Source organism: Cheilinus undulatus, linkage group 12 (genome assembly GCF_018320785.1).
Source record: "Cheilinus undulatus linkage group 12, ASM1832078v1, whole genome shotgun sequence".
In the NCBI taxonomy this organism is placed as follows: Eukaryota; Metazoa; Chordata; class Actinopteri; order Labriformes; family Labridae; genus Cheilinus; species Cheilinus undulatus.
In genome coordinates, this window is record NC_054876.1 from 18,032,350 (window position 1) to 18,050,084 (window position 17,735).

Sequence of the window (17,735 nt, forward strand, 5' to 3'; positions counted from 1 at the left end):
GTGAAATCGAGCTAAGCTTTCCAAAATATGCGGTTAATCACAATAATTCAGGATTACATAAGGGGGCAATTACTTTTCACATAGGGCAAGGTCGGTTTGGACGGCTTTTTCCCCCTCAATAAATGAAATCATCATTTAAAAAAACGATTTAGCATTTATTAATGTTATCTTTGTTATATTTTGTTTGTTGATCTGAAACATTTAAGTGTGAGTTTATATTTCACATTTAGTAAAGCTATCTTAAGCAGTGAGCTCCTCAAATTTACCACTCCATCACAGTAGTTCTAAGATCATCATATTTTAAAGCTAAGGGCTGCAGACTGAGCTGCACTTTTTGAGAAGTAGGGAGTGAGAGTGTGTTAAAGTAGAATATCAACAAACCACAGCTGCTCTGAAACAGCCTGCTGTATATTTACTACACTCCTCTGCAGGGACTGCTTGTTGTTGTTATTCCCAGTACTGCAGCCAAAATGACTTTTGGCAGCTAACAGATTTTGAGGGTAATGTTGGGCTGCAGCTCGTGCCCGCCTACAGGTACACACCTGTCAAAGTCAAGTCCTCTGCTACACAAAGAATGATTTCATGGATTACACTGCAAACTGCTCAGCAATAACTGAATTGTGATGATAAAAAACAACTACTGTCAAACTGAAAACAGTCAATTTATTGGTCATGAGATCCTCAGTGGAACTGGAGTGCCTTACAGATGGCTTTGTTCTGGTGCCTACAAAATCTGCATTCATGCAGGAAGTTTTCTCCATCTGCAGCTACTTTCAAACGCAAATGCTCCAAATATCTAAAGTACACATACTTAAGATAAACATGCCATTTCAACTTGATATATAAGTGTGCATAAGTATATCTGTGAGATTTGATCATTAGTAGAAATGATGGTGCTACATGGCAATGTATGGCTGCTTGTTCTGCTCTCTCTGTGTAGAAAAGAAATAAAGACAAATTAAAAAGTGTAAAGTTTTAACATTTTACTCTCTGCTGCTTCAAGTCCTGATGTCAAAAGTCATCAGAACGAGTCATATCACAGACTAAAAACGTTTAGAAACTTCTAACTGAGCTGTGTCACTGTCCATCCACTGTGAAAGAAATGACAAAATTTCTGTGATGTCAAAAATTTTCCAAAGCAAGAGGTCAGTACTGAAGGGGGAACAGCCAAAGAGGGAGTGAGAGACATGAATGAAAACATTAGACAGCATACGGTAGAGTATGAAATGCAACTTTCTAGGTCACTAAACGTTATTTTTCATTATCTGAAAATAACTCACTGCTGTTCTTTGTTCCTCTTTTAACAAAGAAATGTCATCAAATTTTGATAAAACTGATGCTATAACAGCATCTATGCTAATCTCTTCCGTCATAATTGCACCACTCAGAGTCATTTGAGGAAAGTGAGGAGGTAGCTACAAGCAGGGTTTAGTTGTACTCAGAGCTGTTTGCATTTGCTTCCTCCAGTGTGGTGATAAGCTCGCTAATAGCTCTAGTACAGTGTCAGTCTTACCAGAACTTGACCACATTTCTGCAAGAAATAAAGAATAAAAACAACACTGAAAGCTCTTCATGATGGGAGGATGTTTTCACTCTCCTGACGACCTACTTCGGTATTAGTTTGTGAGGCTTACGGGGAAAAGGGTTAATTGTGTGAGTGGGTATAGACAATGGCTGCTACTAGAGTGATTAGCTTGGACTTAGCCACAGCAGTAGTCTTGTCAGAACTTGACATCTCTTCATTAAAAGAGAGCAGAGAGCAACCCTGAAAGCTTTTCAGAAAAGATGTTTTCGCTCTTCTGCCAGCCTGCTTCAGTATGGGTTTGCGATCGTTACATGCGTGGTTCGCCGGTGTATCCAATGACTGGTATCGTGGGAGCTATTAGCTCAGATGTAGCTGTAGGAAAGTGGCAGTTTAGTCAGAACTGGACTACATTTGATCTTAAAACGAGAGCCAAAAACAAGAGCCAAAAGGAGCCAATTGTGGTCCCAGTTGCCTCCCTGTGGAGGTCTTCCAGCAATGACCCAGGACTCACTGGAGGAATTATACATCTTATCTGGCCTGGGAACGCCTCAGAATCTCCCAGGAAGAGCTGGAAAATTATCCTGGGGAGAGGGATGTCCACCTTAGCCTGCTACAACCACAACCCAGTCCCAGATAAGCAGAAGACAAATGATCAGTATGGCACACAATCCTGGCACAAACCCAGGCACAGAGCACAAAGAGGATGTGAGACGATAAGTTCAAGTTTTAGCATCTCTAAAGTCTGTATCATTTGACATTTGTCATGGCAAGAGTCATGGCCCATGGACTGAGTGAATTTAGCTGAATTTATCAGCAAATCGAAGAAGGGTACCATAAATCTGACAGTCATTTAAACTAAAATGAAATTAAGAGGATACCACATGGCTGTTTGAAATTAAACCATACAGAGATCCTGGTTGTTCTTGTTCATATTGGGTTCAGAGGCTGCTCTAAGTTCATAAAAACACTCTGTTCTAAGTTATTTGAAGAATAGTTTTCTTAACTTCACTGTATAAGAACAGAATGGCTTAGCCTCTGTATAACCCATTTATACCAGCTGTCTCTGAAAATCTAGCTCTATTTTCTCCTCTGTGTTTTGAAGTTGTTCTTAACTGTGTTTGTCTGCTGTTTGCTGCAGAACATGAAGCATAAGATAGATGTTGAGAGCTTTTTCATTTATATCTGATGCCAGCTGCTGCAGAAAACAATGCTTTGAGACTGGTTAAAATGAATACACTGTAAAGTCCAGAGCTGACAGCTAAACTGATAAATTATGTTTCTTTAAAGATCTGGTAAGCTGAGAGGAGCTGCACAGGGGGAAAGACTTTTCTGCAGCTTCATCATTTAAAGGCATAGGTTTCCATTCAGAGGTCTGGGGGAGCTCTCAGGGGGTGTAAGGTGCTGTGTGCTCAGTGGTTGTCGACATTATAATTGTACATATTTACTAAATAACAATGATAACTTATCTAATAAGGATGGAAAATAAATAATTTCATCAACTCGAATTACTGTAGTTTTTTGTGAACTTGAGTACATTTTGAAGTCAACACATTTATTTCCCTTGTTGTGCATTTTAACCAGAGAAACTGTGCTTTTACCTAAGTACACTTCTCTTGTACTTACTCTGCTGACTACACAGCAGCACATATAGAGAGAATGATTCTGCATGATATCCCAAAACAGCAAAAACTGGAGTGCACCCTGAGTTAGAGCACTCACCTGTGACTTCATGAGCTCCTAAAGGACACAAGAAGCTTACAGTGATTAATGTTGGGTCTGAATCATAATATATCAAAGAGTACACTCTACATCTGCTCACTCAGACATATCAGGACACTTTGGAGCTATGCCTCTTATTGTGCCAACAATAATAATACTGTATGATTTTTTGACAGCAATGTTTAATTTTTTTAGCATGCGGGTCATTGGGGGCTCAGTTTTTAGGGGATTTTTCAAAGACGACGGTTAGAAACCACTGCTCTAAGGTACATTTTTACATTGTTTGTCAAATCAAACTCTAACTTTTAAGCCTCAGTACCTGCAGTAGCCAGGTGCAATGGCACAATGGGCTTCATTAACCAATATCTTTTTGAGATTTTTCTTAAATTCATTATAAATTATATAAGAGAAACCTTTGCTGGACTCATTGAGTGTTCTTAAACTGCTGAATTAATCTCACCTGTAGTCTTGAATTGATAAATGTCATGTCCTTGTAGGCTGAAAGCTGATGAATGTGTTTTTCTAATTAGCAAAGAGGAATGCCCCTTTTATGCCCATATAAGGGCATGAGACTGCAGGGCTGTGTGCAAACATGTTAGTGATCTCCAAACTAAAATAATCCATTCAAACAATCCTGGGCTAAAATGAAATAAAAAGGCTAATTTAATTATAAATGAGAAAAAAATATTATTTATGATAATAATTTGAATAACTAATATAAAAAGTATACATTCAGCGCCAGTAGTAGACACTATATACAGTTTATTCTAAAAACACATACATCAGATGATTACACTAATTCAGACAACACTGTCATCAATAATGTAATGTGTTGTAACAAGAAAAGGTAGCATTCCAGATAAAGGGAAAACAGATTTAATTTAAACCAGCATTTATTCTGAATAATTGCTAAATGATGACAGGCCATTCTGACACATTTAAATCCATATGCAGGTTTTCAGTTTTAAATATTTCAGTTTTAAGTAAGTGTTAAATAAAGAAATTCTTCCTAATGTGCTGTATTTGTGTTGATAATTTTAAACACTGCATGATTAAATTAAAAGTTGGCCAAATTTAAGTCATGTATTTGAGCATTTAAGTCAATGATATAAAAGTGATAAACTGCAAAAAATGTTTGATAATGAGTGCTGATAAGTGCTAAACTTGTAAGTATTCTATCAGTTCTCAAATGTGCTCAAGAGTACTCTCTGGTGTTTGTAGATTTTGTTCTTGGCTAAGTACAAACCCCAGGTAAGGAATACATTTCTGTTTAGGAACAGTTGGTGAATGGGACCAAATGTTTTCAGGCTATATATCTGCTTGTCCATGTTTGGTATCTGCAATACCTTATGAATGGTTTGAGGGATTTAAACTTTGTAGAAGTCTCCACTTTGACTCTTGGACGAACTGTTTAGAATATTTAAGTATAAGGTCAAGGAGACCTTAAATACTGAGCACGACCTCTAACAAATGTGTTGAAGGCAGGCCTGCCTGGGCCCCTGACGAACCCAGTAAATGGACCTTTCCAGTTCTGATTTATTAACGGTATCAATATATTTGCGCCACTTTTTTCCTGCCCATTTTTTCCACTTTCCATCAATGTTTGCATCTTTTTACCCTTGTTGACATTTTAAAAATCTAATTTCACCACTTTTTCTCACCATTAGAGCAATATGGAACCCAAATTTGCCACTTTTTAACCTGCCGTCACCACATTTTTCTGCTAGTTTTTGCCACTTCAAACCAATTTTCCACACTTTCCGCCTGTTTTTTTGCCTCTGTTAATGTTTTTTGCTACTTTTGCATATTTTTTTGCCCAGTTAAACCCATGTCTGCAACTTTTTTTTTTTAATCACTTTTGATCTGTCTTTGCTAATTTTAACCCATTTTTGCCACTTGAAACCCATGTCTGCAACTTTTATTTGCCACTTGCCATCTACTTTTGGCTGTTTGCCCATTTTTGCCTCTTTTAACCAATATTTGTTGCCACTCCTAACCAAGTTTTGCCTCTTTTCTGTCAGTTTTTTACTTTTTGTCACAATTATCAAATATTTTTTCATAAAAGTTGTCTCAGTTTCTTCTTCTTTATTATCTGGTATTCTTTGCACATTATAGCTTAGCTATGGAATCTAACATTTCTTTCTGTATGGTTTAGTCAGCGTGTCCATCCATATTGTTGACATTACCAACAAAAGGTTATTCTGTTTTAGCAAAGAAGTTTATATTTTGAGGAAGGCTAAATACTACCTCAAAACTAAATTTAAAAAATGTTTGTTGCTTTGATCTGAGTATTATTATTATTATTATTATTATTCAGGTAAAAACTGAAATATGGTAGTGACAGCTTGACTTTACAATGGACCATGATTTTGCTGACCTCCATAGGCCCCTTATTTGGCTCTGCCCTTTTGTCTCCCTTATGGGTGGCCTTAAGGATTTTTTTCTGTAAATCTGGTACTAACCACCACATGAACTTGGATTTTGGAGGTTAAATTTCAGTATTTCATGCAGCATTTTGACCGCCAGTACCCTGCTCTAGCTCTGTAAACCAGTTAACTACAAAACAAAAATGCAAGCCATTAAAGGAAAATATTTTCTAAAAACTCACACTACCACAGAAACCAGCCCAGCCTTTCTTCTCCACCCACCATGAAACATTTACCGCTGGGTACTCTACCTCACAGAGACATACAATCACCAGGCAGTAGTTCTTGTTTTGTCCGTGTTTACACTCACCCCTGCTCCTCCATCATCTCCTGCAGCTCCATACACTTCAGCTCCACCCTCCTCTTCCTCTCATGGTCCAGGATCTCTCTGTGAGGCTTCTTCACCAGGACTGTCTCTGCTTTGGGTTCCTCCTCCTCCTCATCTTCCTCCTCTTCCTCTGCACCTGGATGGCCCTCCTCAGTTTTAGCTTGCAGTGCTGCTGTTGGCGTCAGCCCCCCAGATCCTTCTGCTGTTCCTGCTCCTGCTCCGGGGACCACGGGTTGGGCCACCCCGTTTGCACCATCTTTAGGAGATGGCACCCTCGCCGCATCGTACATGGTGACTGATCTCTGTGAAGACACAAAAGGTGGAGAGGAAATGTTAGTCAAAAACTGGTTAGTCCAACAAGAAGTCTTATTTATGTTTATTTTTACGGTCTCCTGAATCTCAGCCATGCTTATTCTTTACTCTGAAGACCAAGGAGAGCCCTGTAAATCCCCCTTTAAGGTCCCTGAGCCTCTGTTTGACAACCACAAAGCTGCCAGCTGAAAGACAACCAAATGCTGTCTGCATAATAACGAATTTGGAGCGACAGGAAGCCACAAACACTGGGAGTCCTGACGTTACGCACGGAAAGACGAGCTGTGATGTTAATACCTCTGGACAGGCTGCAGCGTTTCTGCCTAAACTGAGCAAACATTCACACACATCAACATACTGTATGCGCAAAAACAACCCAAGCACACACACGTGGAAGCACACAGACTTCTGAGTTCATGTAGACATGCATTGCTGGCGACAGCGCTGGCAGCAACTTCTGCTTCATGAGTCAACAGAGCGGAAGTTCAGAGAGGCAGGTTGAAGGGGGGATGAGAGGTAAATTTATTTCAGACTTCACGAAGACAAAGCAGGGGATGTATGAAATTGTTCCTGCAATGAAAAGCTTAGATTTCATTTTTTTTTTAGATATAATTGGACATAAAATTCCTCATGTGGGTCTGTGGTGCAAAAGTGGGAGTGTGCTGTCTTCATCGTCTTCTTTAAATGTATCAATTATTTAAGGAAAGGTTAAAGCTTGAGTATTTCTATTATCTCTGCAACAAAGGGCAAGGAACTGCATCTTTAATATCATCCTGCTCTACTTGTTCTTATGGACTTTATATTAAAGGTACAATATGTTTTATTATCTTTGTACCAAAATGTCCAATGTCTGGCCAAAGATGAGCTTTAATCTGTTTGGAAAGTCTGTTCTCCTTCAGTTGTAATGATGTGGCGACACTTCTGTCATACCTCTACAGCATCTCTATGTGGGTGTGGCTGTAATGATGGCAGGCCTCACAGTTCAGATTAGATAAGACAAGATTCGATTAACTTTATTGTCCTCAGAAGGAGAATCAGCCTAAGGCAAAAGTTCAGAGAAAAATCACACAGCTGAGTGCAACTCATAATAAAAATAAAGCCAAGCATAACACAATACATGTAACCATAAAAATACATAGAATAACAGAAGAATGTACAATAATATATGCCTTTACAAGCAGCGATTTAAAAATGTAATCAACACAAAATAAAAGACCAAAGGCTGAAAAACTATCTATTCAGAAGCCGTCAGGTTCAGCTTGTTCAGCGCTGTGACTGATGTTGGCAGGAAAGAGTTTTAAACAGAAACACTTTAAAGCTCAGTTTCATCTGCCTGAAGGTTTTGTCTCATATTTAGGGAACACAGCATGTATAAGCTCACTCATGATTTTCCAAACTTGTTTCAAAACTTTCAAAAACGCAGCAGAGATGGCTGTTTCTTCTTACCCATCACTCCCATGGCCGTTTCAAACAAGTTACTGATTTTTTATCTAAACTGAACATTTTTGTGTGCCAAGCAGACGTGTCTGTGTAGGAAACGCAGTCTCTGAGGCAGCCTAACACAAAGGTATTCAACATGAGCAGACCAGTTCAGATTATAGCTGAACAGGAAGTGGTTTTATTAAAAAAAATGTGAAACACATTTAAGCCTTTGTGTGGAACAAAAACAAGCTAAAGGATCTGTTAGTGTGAACACAGAGCTGAGAACAACAAATCCAGAAGAGGTTTGACTTCACTCTTTCCTTAAAAAGTTTTTATTCCACGATATCTTTACATTGGGTATATTTACTGATATTTAGAATGTCATATATAAAAGGGCCACAAAATCCTATGTATTAATACTGATATATAAAAGTATTTAGTATTACTATTGATCAGGGTCTAAATCTTGACATTTGAATTCAGCATTTTGCGTTAGAAATATGCTTAGTTACTGCCCTCTACGGGTTGAAAATGGATGACTGCGTCTAACTGTTTCTATTTGCTGATCTGGAAGTAGGTGATGTATGTGGTGCCAGCTTTTATAGCCTCATTAAATTGAATATGTTTTAATGCCATTTTCAAGACCGTCATCCCAAACCTGCCAACTGTCCCGTTTTTCCCAGGTTTCTCTGGTATTTTTGGTATCTTTGTCTTTTCGCCCAGAAAATTCCCATAATTTTTATGTTCATTTCAACTACACCATTTCATTAAAACAGACAGTTTTTTTTAAAGTTGCAAGATCGTATATGAATTGTGTTAAATAAACACAGTCCACATCAGCATACAATTTTCACCCCTCTGTCCCTGTGACCTGGCAACCCACAACTTAATCATCAGAGTGAGCTGAACCCTGCATGAGTACAGACAAGAGGTAGCCAAATATGATTTATTTCTACAGCTGATGTAACTATCAAACGCTGTCTTGCACTCAGAAGTAAACATCTTGAGTTTAGGAGAAATTTTCACTGTACTACAACTTTAAGATTTGTTTTTGTCTGTTCATGAAGTGACTAAATCATGTTTTGTGCACAGTTTCTACACTTTCATCAATAACTTTTGTTTATCGACTTAAATAACCCTTATGCTTAGGTGGTACAGTTTCCAGGGATAAAAAGCATTTGAAAACACTACAAGTAATGTCGCCAAAATGAGCAAAAACCCAGTTCAGTAGGCACTAGGGGACCATTTCTATTGCACGATTCAAACAGTAAACGTGCTCCTCTCCACTGGACCAAATAGCAGCCACAAACTGAGCTGGCAAACTACACACACAATAAGAGAGACCAAAGGATACAAGTGGAAGACTGTTAGAAGCTTGAGGACACATTCAAACTAGAAAATGTCTGCAAAAGCAAAACAGAAAAGAGAAGAACGTGGAAAAGTATGGATTTGTCCTTAATAGAAATTAAGAGATTTTATTGCATCACTCCTGAGAGCCTTCTTTGTTTCTGTCTCGCTCCACCTTTCTCTTTCTGGCTCGTTTGCTCATGAATTGATGAGGTTGTCATTTTGGGCGAATAAAAAGTCGTCTGGTACAAGTGCTGCATGGACCGGGCTCTGATTAAGATGGATCATCCTGTTAGGTGCTATTGTAGAACATGCAGGAAGGAGAGGAAGGCCTTCATGTGCCTGAGAGCCTTGGCTGTCCAGCGCCCGTCCACTCCCTCCCAAAAATAATGGCTTCATTTTTCACAGAGGAGCCAAAAAACGCCCAGCTGAGGCACTTCATCACTGTCACACATGGAGGAGAGGAGACAGGATGACACCAAGGCTGGACGGACAACCCTCTGTTTTGTATTTCTCCTTGGATGTTGAGTGTTTCCAAGCAGTTTAAGCCTCTCTCTTTTGGAGCTGTTTTTTGGAGTCTTTGACTGCCTAATAGTGATGTGCTTGTTTTTGAAGTGCTGCGAGCTGGTAAACGAGCCGTGGATGTGTGCGTAGCGACACGACTCTTGGCTGACAGAACAGGTGGCAGGACAGCAGGAGGCATCATCGCTGAATCTATTATACAGTAAATCAGCACTTGATATTCCGTGACAGCAGCCTCTCATCGGCACACGCTCGTCACAAAAATTACTCTGAAAGAAATTCAGGGGAAAAAAGAACTCTGCTTTTTCTTGTTCACTTGATATTCAGGTGGAGAAAAGCAGCACAAAGCACCTCCGTGGGGCTGGAGGAAGGCAGATAATGTGAGCTTGTTTTCTACTAATTGAGCAGAAATGTCAGAGCAGAAACAGAGGGCTGCTCTTCCTGCTTCCTGTCTGCAGGTTTGTTTTAATTAGAGCAGGTGGTCAAAGGCTGTTAAGGCTCTGGATCTGTTGCTCAGGTCTGGATATTACAGCCAGAGTGAAGCACCATTGCTAATCACATTCTTGCTGGACATCATGTCACGCCTTCCGGGCCAGTTTAGATAAAAAGTAGAAATTCTGACCACATGCAGCGCATGATTGAATTGAATGGACAACGCCTTCCCCTCCTCCTGGTATACTCTTCTGCAACTTGCAACAGGCCGCTCTGCAACACTCTAAAAGCCTGTGAGTTCACACCGCTGCAACTGAAAGAGACCAGGCACTGTTTAAATTGCAACAACAGAAACTCAGTTTTAAGTGAATTTTTATCAAGTTAATGCACAATACATTCTTTGCAGATGACGTTGCACAGCAATAAACACCACTTGGGGGGCAAGTAGGGAGTTCCGCATAGAAAAATGCTACCAAAAAGGTCATGTTTTGTGCAGTTTACAACTATGTCAAGTGTTCCAAGTGCAAAAATGTGAACTTTCTTAATTCTTTAGCAACTTTTGTGTCCCGAAAGTAGTGAAATATTCAGTCAAAAACAAAAAAGTTTTCAAAACTCAGAGAAACAGCAGATAGGAATAAAAAAAAACCCTCTGTCTTAAGTCTGGATGACTGTTATCACATGACATTTGTGTATGATCTGTTTCCATAAAGTAGTCCGATTTGGTTCAGTACAGGTTTACCATGGTTAAGCACATTAAATTCTGATCTTACCCTAGTTTCCTAGGCCAATGTCCATCTCACCCACCTCCTTCCTCTCTCACTGTGACGGGAAATCTGTCTTTTAAGAGAGCCAGATCATTTGGCTAAGCTCAGCGGTGGCTGTGTGGTTCCCAAACGGCTCTTCATTTGATCAAAGTTCGGCTTTTTAAATGTGGATTAAACCATGACAAAGGACAAAGGAATGGAAACTGGCACTCAAAATGAAGCTAGTTACAGTAGCTTATATAAAGAGGCTCATTCATGAACTGCACATCATCATTCGGTTGCTTATCCCACAAGGTTTGTTTGGTTTTTAATTGCCCAGTTCAGGATAATTATAATACTCCTATGTTCTGGTTTTAAGCATTTTAAAGCCTGCAGCGTCTTTAGACTATGAAATAAAAACAACCAAATTTAAGACCTTACAGTCTCACATTTGAGACTTTTAAAATACTTTTAAAAAGCCTTCATTTTGATTTATCATACTTTTTAAGACCCTGTGGACACTCTGTTCTTGTTCAACCAATCAAACTGTTGTACACACCAATCAAACTGGTGAATACAGGGATGTATCTGTATAAAAACAAAAGCATTAGAGGCATGAAATTCCCTAAAAAAAATCATAAATTTCACAAACACAGTCCCTGCACCCTACATCTGATATCCAACCCCATAATTTACAAGAGAGGCATGATACTAGAGTGTGGAAACATCTTGGCAGCAGAAATTGAGCATGATGTTTGCTCAGCAGGGCCACTGAGTCAAGTTTGACCATCTCCAGTGCCAGACAGCAAATGATCTCAAGCATCCCACTGCAGCTGGTGGCTCAGCTGATTCACTTCCAAGCATCCATTGACAAATCACTAATCTCTGTTTGCAGTTTTTGCTTAAAAATGCACCATCTGCCAGTCTGTGGCTGATTTTGATATTAGAAGAGTTCTTAACTGCTCTGGCTGTACATAGAAAAGAGTCTATGAGTGAAAATGCAATCCCCAGTAATGATAACCTGGAACTCTTTGGCTGTCATGTAACAATGCTAACATAGTAACATTCTCACTCTAACTTCGTACTTCTCTCTCAAGTTGCATGTTGGACTATAAACAAAGGCAAAACACAAAAAGGTGAGTTTTGGCCATGAGTTCTTTTCTTTCTTTTTTTTTTACCCTAACTGCAAGCCAGTCTAGACACCCAAAACAGTAGGCCATAGACTAGACTGCTATGAAAGAAAGCTGTCAGGTTTTAACACCCTCTTGCCTCTTCAGATCTGTCTGTGCAGCTTTGCAGCAAACTTCACCTTGAAGAGGCTGGCACAGGTGTCAACAGAATGTCAGTGTCATTTTGTTCTTGCTCATACCACCTTTTTTTGTACTGGTCCTTGCTGTTGCTCTCTCTGTTTCATCTTTTAGCTCTGCCCAGCTACTTTAAGGCTCTTTAACCTAAATGTAAACAACTGTTAATGGATAGTATTGATATTATCTCATAGGAACAACATGGTTTAGCACTATTTAATTTAGAAATTGGGGCTTAAGTTTTTTGTCGGCTCCATCACATTATACTCACAATATAACCAAAGCGCTGAGTTACAATGTTAGGCATAGAAATGTGGACATTAACTCATAGGAGGCTTGAACGTAGACAGACATCAGCCCCATTCTGCAATCAACCATCATTCTGATCAAACTTTTTAAAAATGAGTGCTCAATTTTGATTGTTTTCTGAGTGTTTCTTCAAGACAAGTTGAGTAAAAAAATGATTATTTGTGTTTCATTTACACTACATGGACAAAAGTGTTTGGCCACACCTGTTATTGATTAAAATCCGGTGTTTCAATCAGACCTGTTGGGGTGGACTAAATGTAAAATAACAAAATTACAGTCCCTGCTGGTGTAATGGTACTTATTTTGGCTCTTTTATTTTATGTTATCTTTCGTGATCTGCCCTGTGGCCTCATCCAAAAAAGCCCAGTGAGTTCATTCCTCTGACCAAATAAGAGCGAGTCAATATTGAAGATACCCAGCAATGATGTTCAAAGACAGACAGGAAGTTAATGCATCTGTCCACAGCTGTCCCCAAACAGAGGCAATGGTAGTAAAATAAAGGTATCACCTCAAACTCATTTGAAAAGTACCCTGCCGTTTAAACGTAAAATCTCCCCGCTGCCAGATGTTGGAGTCAAACACTGCAGGCCAAACTGCACCAGTCTGTGTTAAACCATGCTGTAAATAACCAGACATCTCATTACACTAATGCATCATTCCACAGTCGTTCCTCTGGCTCCCAAGGGGGGGTGAGGAGACGCAAAAAATCTGTTCTCATTCAAGTTAAGACAACTAAATCATTTAATTGTGTAATGAAAAAAACAGAGCAGAAAGGGGAGGCTTGTCAGGGAGCTGATAAGGTGGCGGAGCACACAGTTAATTGTTCATGAGTCCTCTGCAGGGACTGAAGGTTATCAGCAGCGACTGTATTAATGGTGTCACCGAGCTATTCTGTTATTATTACGAGGGCGTGGGAGACTGTCACATCCCAACAAACACTGCATGTAATTAGTCATTATGCTAAGTGAAGTTGTTGCCGAAAGAAATAAGACAGTCATTAGCTCCTCGTCCAGAGAGAGAAAATGTTTCCCGTCTGTTTTTAACCTTTTGGTTTATTGAATCTTTTGCTTGATTTGATGCCTTTCAGCTCTGCTCCAATAAAAACAGCCCATATCAAAAGAAAAAAGTAAACCACAGTGGGATCAAGGTGTTAAAAGGTTTCCGTAATTTCCATACAGGTGTCGTGATCACTAACCGACAGCATCATTGGATGCCCACGCAGCCTGAGTCATCAGTAACACACACTAGATGGATCACACACTTCAAGCTCAATTAATAACGATAACTCTGGCTCATCGTGGTCACACAGTGTAAAAATCTTAGTCTCATTAGTAAGCTAATGAAGTGTCAGCCTGATGAGACATTAGAGAGGGGATCGCCTAGACCTGAGTCACACTGTGATTATAGTGATTTTTAATGTATCAACCCACTAGAGGCCATTTTATCTGAATATATCATAAACAAAAATAAATGCTGCACTCTGTCACCTGTGCAAAATGCAATCAGCTGGGATTTGAGATTGGTAAGCATGTCATAATCTGTAGATGGAGAGCTTTTCAGTTGACTTATTGCATCATTAGGAGCAAAATTAAACACTGAATTGCACTCAGGAGATCCCAAATTGGAAGATATGAAAGAAGGGTAATTAGATCCTGTTTGTTGGGACTGCAACATATGAAAAAGTTACTGGATGGAGTTAAGGGTAACTGATTCAATGACATCTTGCTAAAATGGACAGAACTTTTAGGCATGCTTGGGTAAAAAATTTGGGCTGAGGTAAGTGTGTAATGGCAAGAAAGTCCGTCTGAGGGCAGAATAGGGTGGGAAGAAGGATTGATACAACCCAGGGGATACTCTGGATGTCCTTGCCTATTACCAGAGAGGTTGAAAAAATAACAAAGTCCACGATTTTAAGGTGGGGTAAGGGGTGGATGTGGCAGGTAAGCATGGCCTAAGGTGCTCTCCAGACAGGTAGCCGTGTTGCCACACGCCTCTGGATTATGCTCTGGTTGTCTCAAAGGCTCAACAACTGCCGGTGGTCTTCAAAGGTGAAAAGGTTCAGACAAAAGAAATGCTGCTGAGCTTGGTTTCCTTAGCCCCCTACATACCTCAGACTTGTACACAAGACTGTATTTTCAAATCAAGCATAATTATGTGAGTGAATTTTAGGCTCAAGGGAAACTTAGAGATCAGAAATCCTTGGTTGTTCATATAAAAGCAGGAATCCTCCCTCTGGCTTTAAAGGTTGAAAGATTTAAAACCATCCCAGAGGAATACAGGCTCTGTGAACTTTGTCATTTAGGAGAAGTGTGAATCTCATTTTTTTTTTATCTTGTACTTTTTATGATGAGTTAAGAAATCTTAGATAAAGGAAATGTGTGTCCCCAAATGTTTTGGTGCACAGATGATTTTGTACTTTCAGTGCTTATAAGATGGCCACTTTTGCTCTGAAAGCTTACTCACTCTTCTTTTCAGTTCCTACTTAATTGATCAGCTTTTTGCAGGTTTGCATACCTTGGCTGGTTACACACCAGAGGATTTTGTTCCTGATCTGTCCCCCTAACTATAGGAGGGGTAGGACAGGACTGAGGAATGGTACAACAAATTATTTGTCTGATAATCCTCATCCAACCATTCAATATCTATTCAGTTAATTCCATGCAGGAATAACACTTACACCTACGGGCTATTTAGAGCCCTCAGTTTACCTAACAAGCATGTTTTCAGACTGTGGTAGGAAGCTGGAGTACATGAACCTGCTCATGCACTGGAGGAACATGCGAACTCCACACAGAAAGGCCCTGCTGGACCAGAACCTGAAACCATCTTGTAGTGAGGCAACTGTGCAGCAGTGCAGCCATAATCTTTGTGTGTTTGGAGTCAATATGATAATTGGTGAGTTGCAGCATTCCCGATCTGGAATTGTAGAATGTTGTTTTATTGATGCACCAATGTAAATATCTCTTCCTGATGTTCTGAAAGTTTCCAGATAGATACGGAGCACCTGGGCCAAGTTGCTCCCTCCAGGATATCAAAGCCAGCATCCTGCAGTCTCACTCTCTCACTCTCTTTCTCTCAGCTGGACCCACATCTGCATCAGACATGTGATTATTTTTTATTATTGTAAGTATTTATTCATTTTTCTAATGCATTTTTCATTGTTGCAAATTCTGACTATTCCTGACTTTTGTCATGACCCATGAGGTCAGGTCAGGTTGAGACAAGTTTGATAACATGATTCCAAATTGCACTGCCTCTGAGAGAATACCTACATTTGTCAATGAGAGCCATCAGATTGGGTCGTGTTGCAAACAGATGTCGTGTACTATTACAGCTAAGAAACATAAACAACTATACAGTCAATTCAGCCAAAATTTCAGGAATATCTTCTTTTTCTGTTTTTCTGTTGTATGCTGCAAAAAGAACACACACCTGGACAGTCAGCAGGCAAAAGTAATCATCTATATTTTTTTTCTGAAGTCACGTTTAATCTCACGTTTCTGTGAGAAATCATGTCTGTGGAGTCATCACTGTGAAACTGTCACTACCATCAGCAGGTGTTTGGTCTTGCAATCTGGCTGAAATGTTTCAAGAGCGCATTCAGAGGATTATCATCTTAAAATTTAATTAAAACCTTCTATCTATGGTCTCCCACTTTTTCAGTTCAGTTAAGATCTGAAAACCGTCTCATGTTCAGCCAGCCTATCCAAACCAGATCTAACCTCTATAAACCAATCCTAATGCTGCAGCCAAACTCCACATCCCTTCTCCTCTCTGCTGCTGTCAGTTGTCCATTTTCAGCAAGGATCAGTGTGACCCTCTTCCAACCCAGAAACCTCCAATCTATCTCATCAGTGTCCAGGTCTTCTGCTGTCCACTCCTCAGCACATGCTGCATCCCTGCTTCTGTCTAGACTCCATAAGCACGCTTATTGTTCATGCTGTCGGCCTCACCATCCCTTTAATTTTAAAGACATCATGACAGAGTCAGGTCACATAAGACATTTCACATCTCTCTGAATTACAATATGAGGTTCCTCTTGACAGACATGCCACTTTTAAGAGGAATCTCATAAATCTTCAGTTTGGAATTTAAAACAAACCTCAATTTCTGACACTGATGATTCATCACTTTGCTAAAACTAAGATTTATTTTTGTTCTTTGTATCCCTTTATGTTTACAGCAGGACAGTGGAGAGAGTCAGAAAAAGCGATACAGAGAGTGAATAACATTCAGGAAAGGAACTACAGGCTGGACCACCCATGTAGATGGAGTGCAGCCTAACCACCAGGTCATCTGAGCCTCCCAAACTTAAACTGAAACCCGAAATATAAATCCAAAGCTTTATTGATTCCCCCTACTTCTACTCAAGCACCACCAGAGTTTACAGACTGTGCATTTAAATCCACCTAAGTAAATCTGTGTATTCTCAAATGAGTTTAAGGATCAAAAATTCAAAAAAAAGCTTAAATTGCCCCTAAAATATTCCTACAATCACTGGAAGATAATTTGGGTACATGGAAACAGTGCTAAAACTCAAATCCTTATCCGTATAATCGAAAACATCTCACTAACCCTACCATAGGCACATGACAAGACCAGCCATTCAATCTTGAATAAGCATCTGATTTAAACATCACAATGGATCCCACTGAAGAGGCAGAAAATGATGGGGGATTAGGCATCAGATAAAAGTGGACTGATGAGGAGACTATGGTAGTTATTACATAAAAATCTAAAAGCAATGTATTTCATATATCTGTGAAATTTTCCACATTTCACAAATGTTTGCTGCTTTTGAGATCAGCTTTAGTTATATCACATTCTCATCAGCCGCGGCTCTGGATTTTGAGCTGAAGGCTGTAAACATGGTGAAAATTACACCTGCTATTTCACAGCAAATAAACATTGCCAATGTGGGCATGTTAACATGATGAGCACTGAGCACAGCTGTGCCTACTCACATCCGTAGGGGGGATGGTAGCATGGCTGTGCTGGAAACACACATCTTATTTTAATTCACTTACAAAACATATAGAATCAAAAATCAGACACAAGGGAAGCCACTTTATAAGAAATAACTACTAGTAAATGCCATTTCAATCACTGCGCTCATATCAACATGAAAAAGTTCAAGAATATAGAGCTATAAATTATTCTGAACATGTAAATGCGCAGCTCCTCCTACACACAGCATGTTTTCTATACATCTGATTACATCATCGTATTACAGATTTTTAATTGCAGCTTGAAGAAAATAACATATGTATGACCATCTGTACATTAAGCGCGGTCATGTAAATACTGCAGAGACAGCCCTGTATGTAGAGCTTGGAGAGACCAGGG

General features: G+C 39.5%; 1 protein-coding gene across 2 annotated transcripts in view; it reads right to left on the reverse strand.

The window, feature by feature from the left end:
- Positions 1-17,735, reverse strand: part of srrm3 (serine/arginine repetitive matrix 3) — a 182,730-nt gene that overhangs the window by 82,042 nt on the left and 82,953 nt on the right. For both annotated transcript variants that reach the window (XR_005992699.1, XM_041802223.1), the window contains exon 3: positions 5,981-6,300. Coding sequence is in view for 1 of the 2 variants with exons in the window: in XM_041802223.1 (XP_041658157.1) it covers positions 5,981-6,288 (308 nt within the window). In the remaining variant the exon portion in view is untranslated. The remainder of the gene's footprint in view (positions 1-5,980; positions 6,301-17,735) is intronic.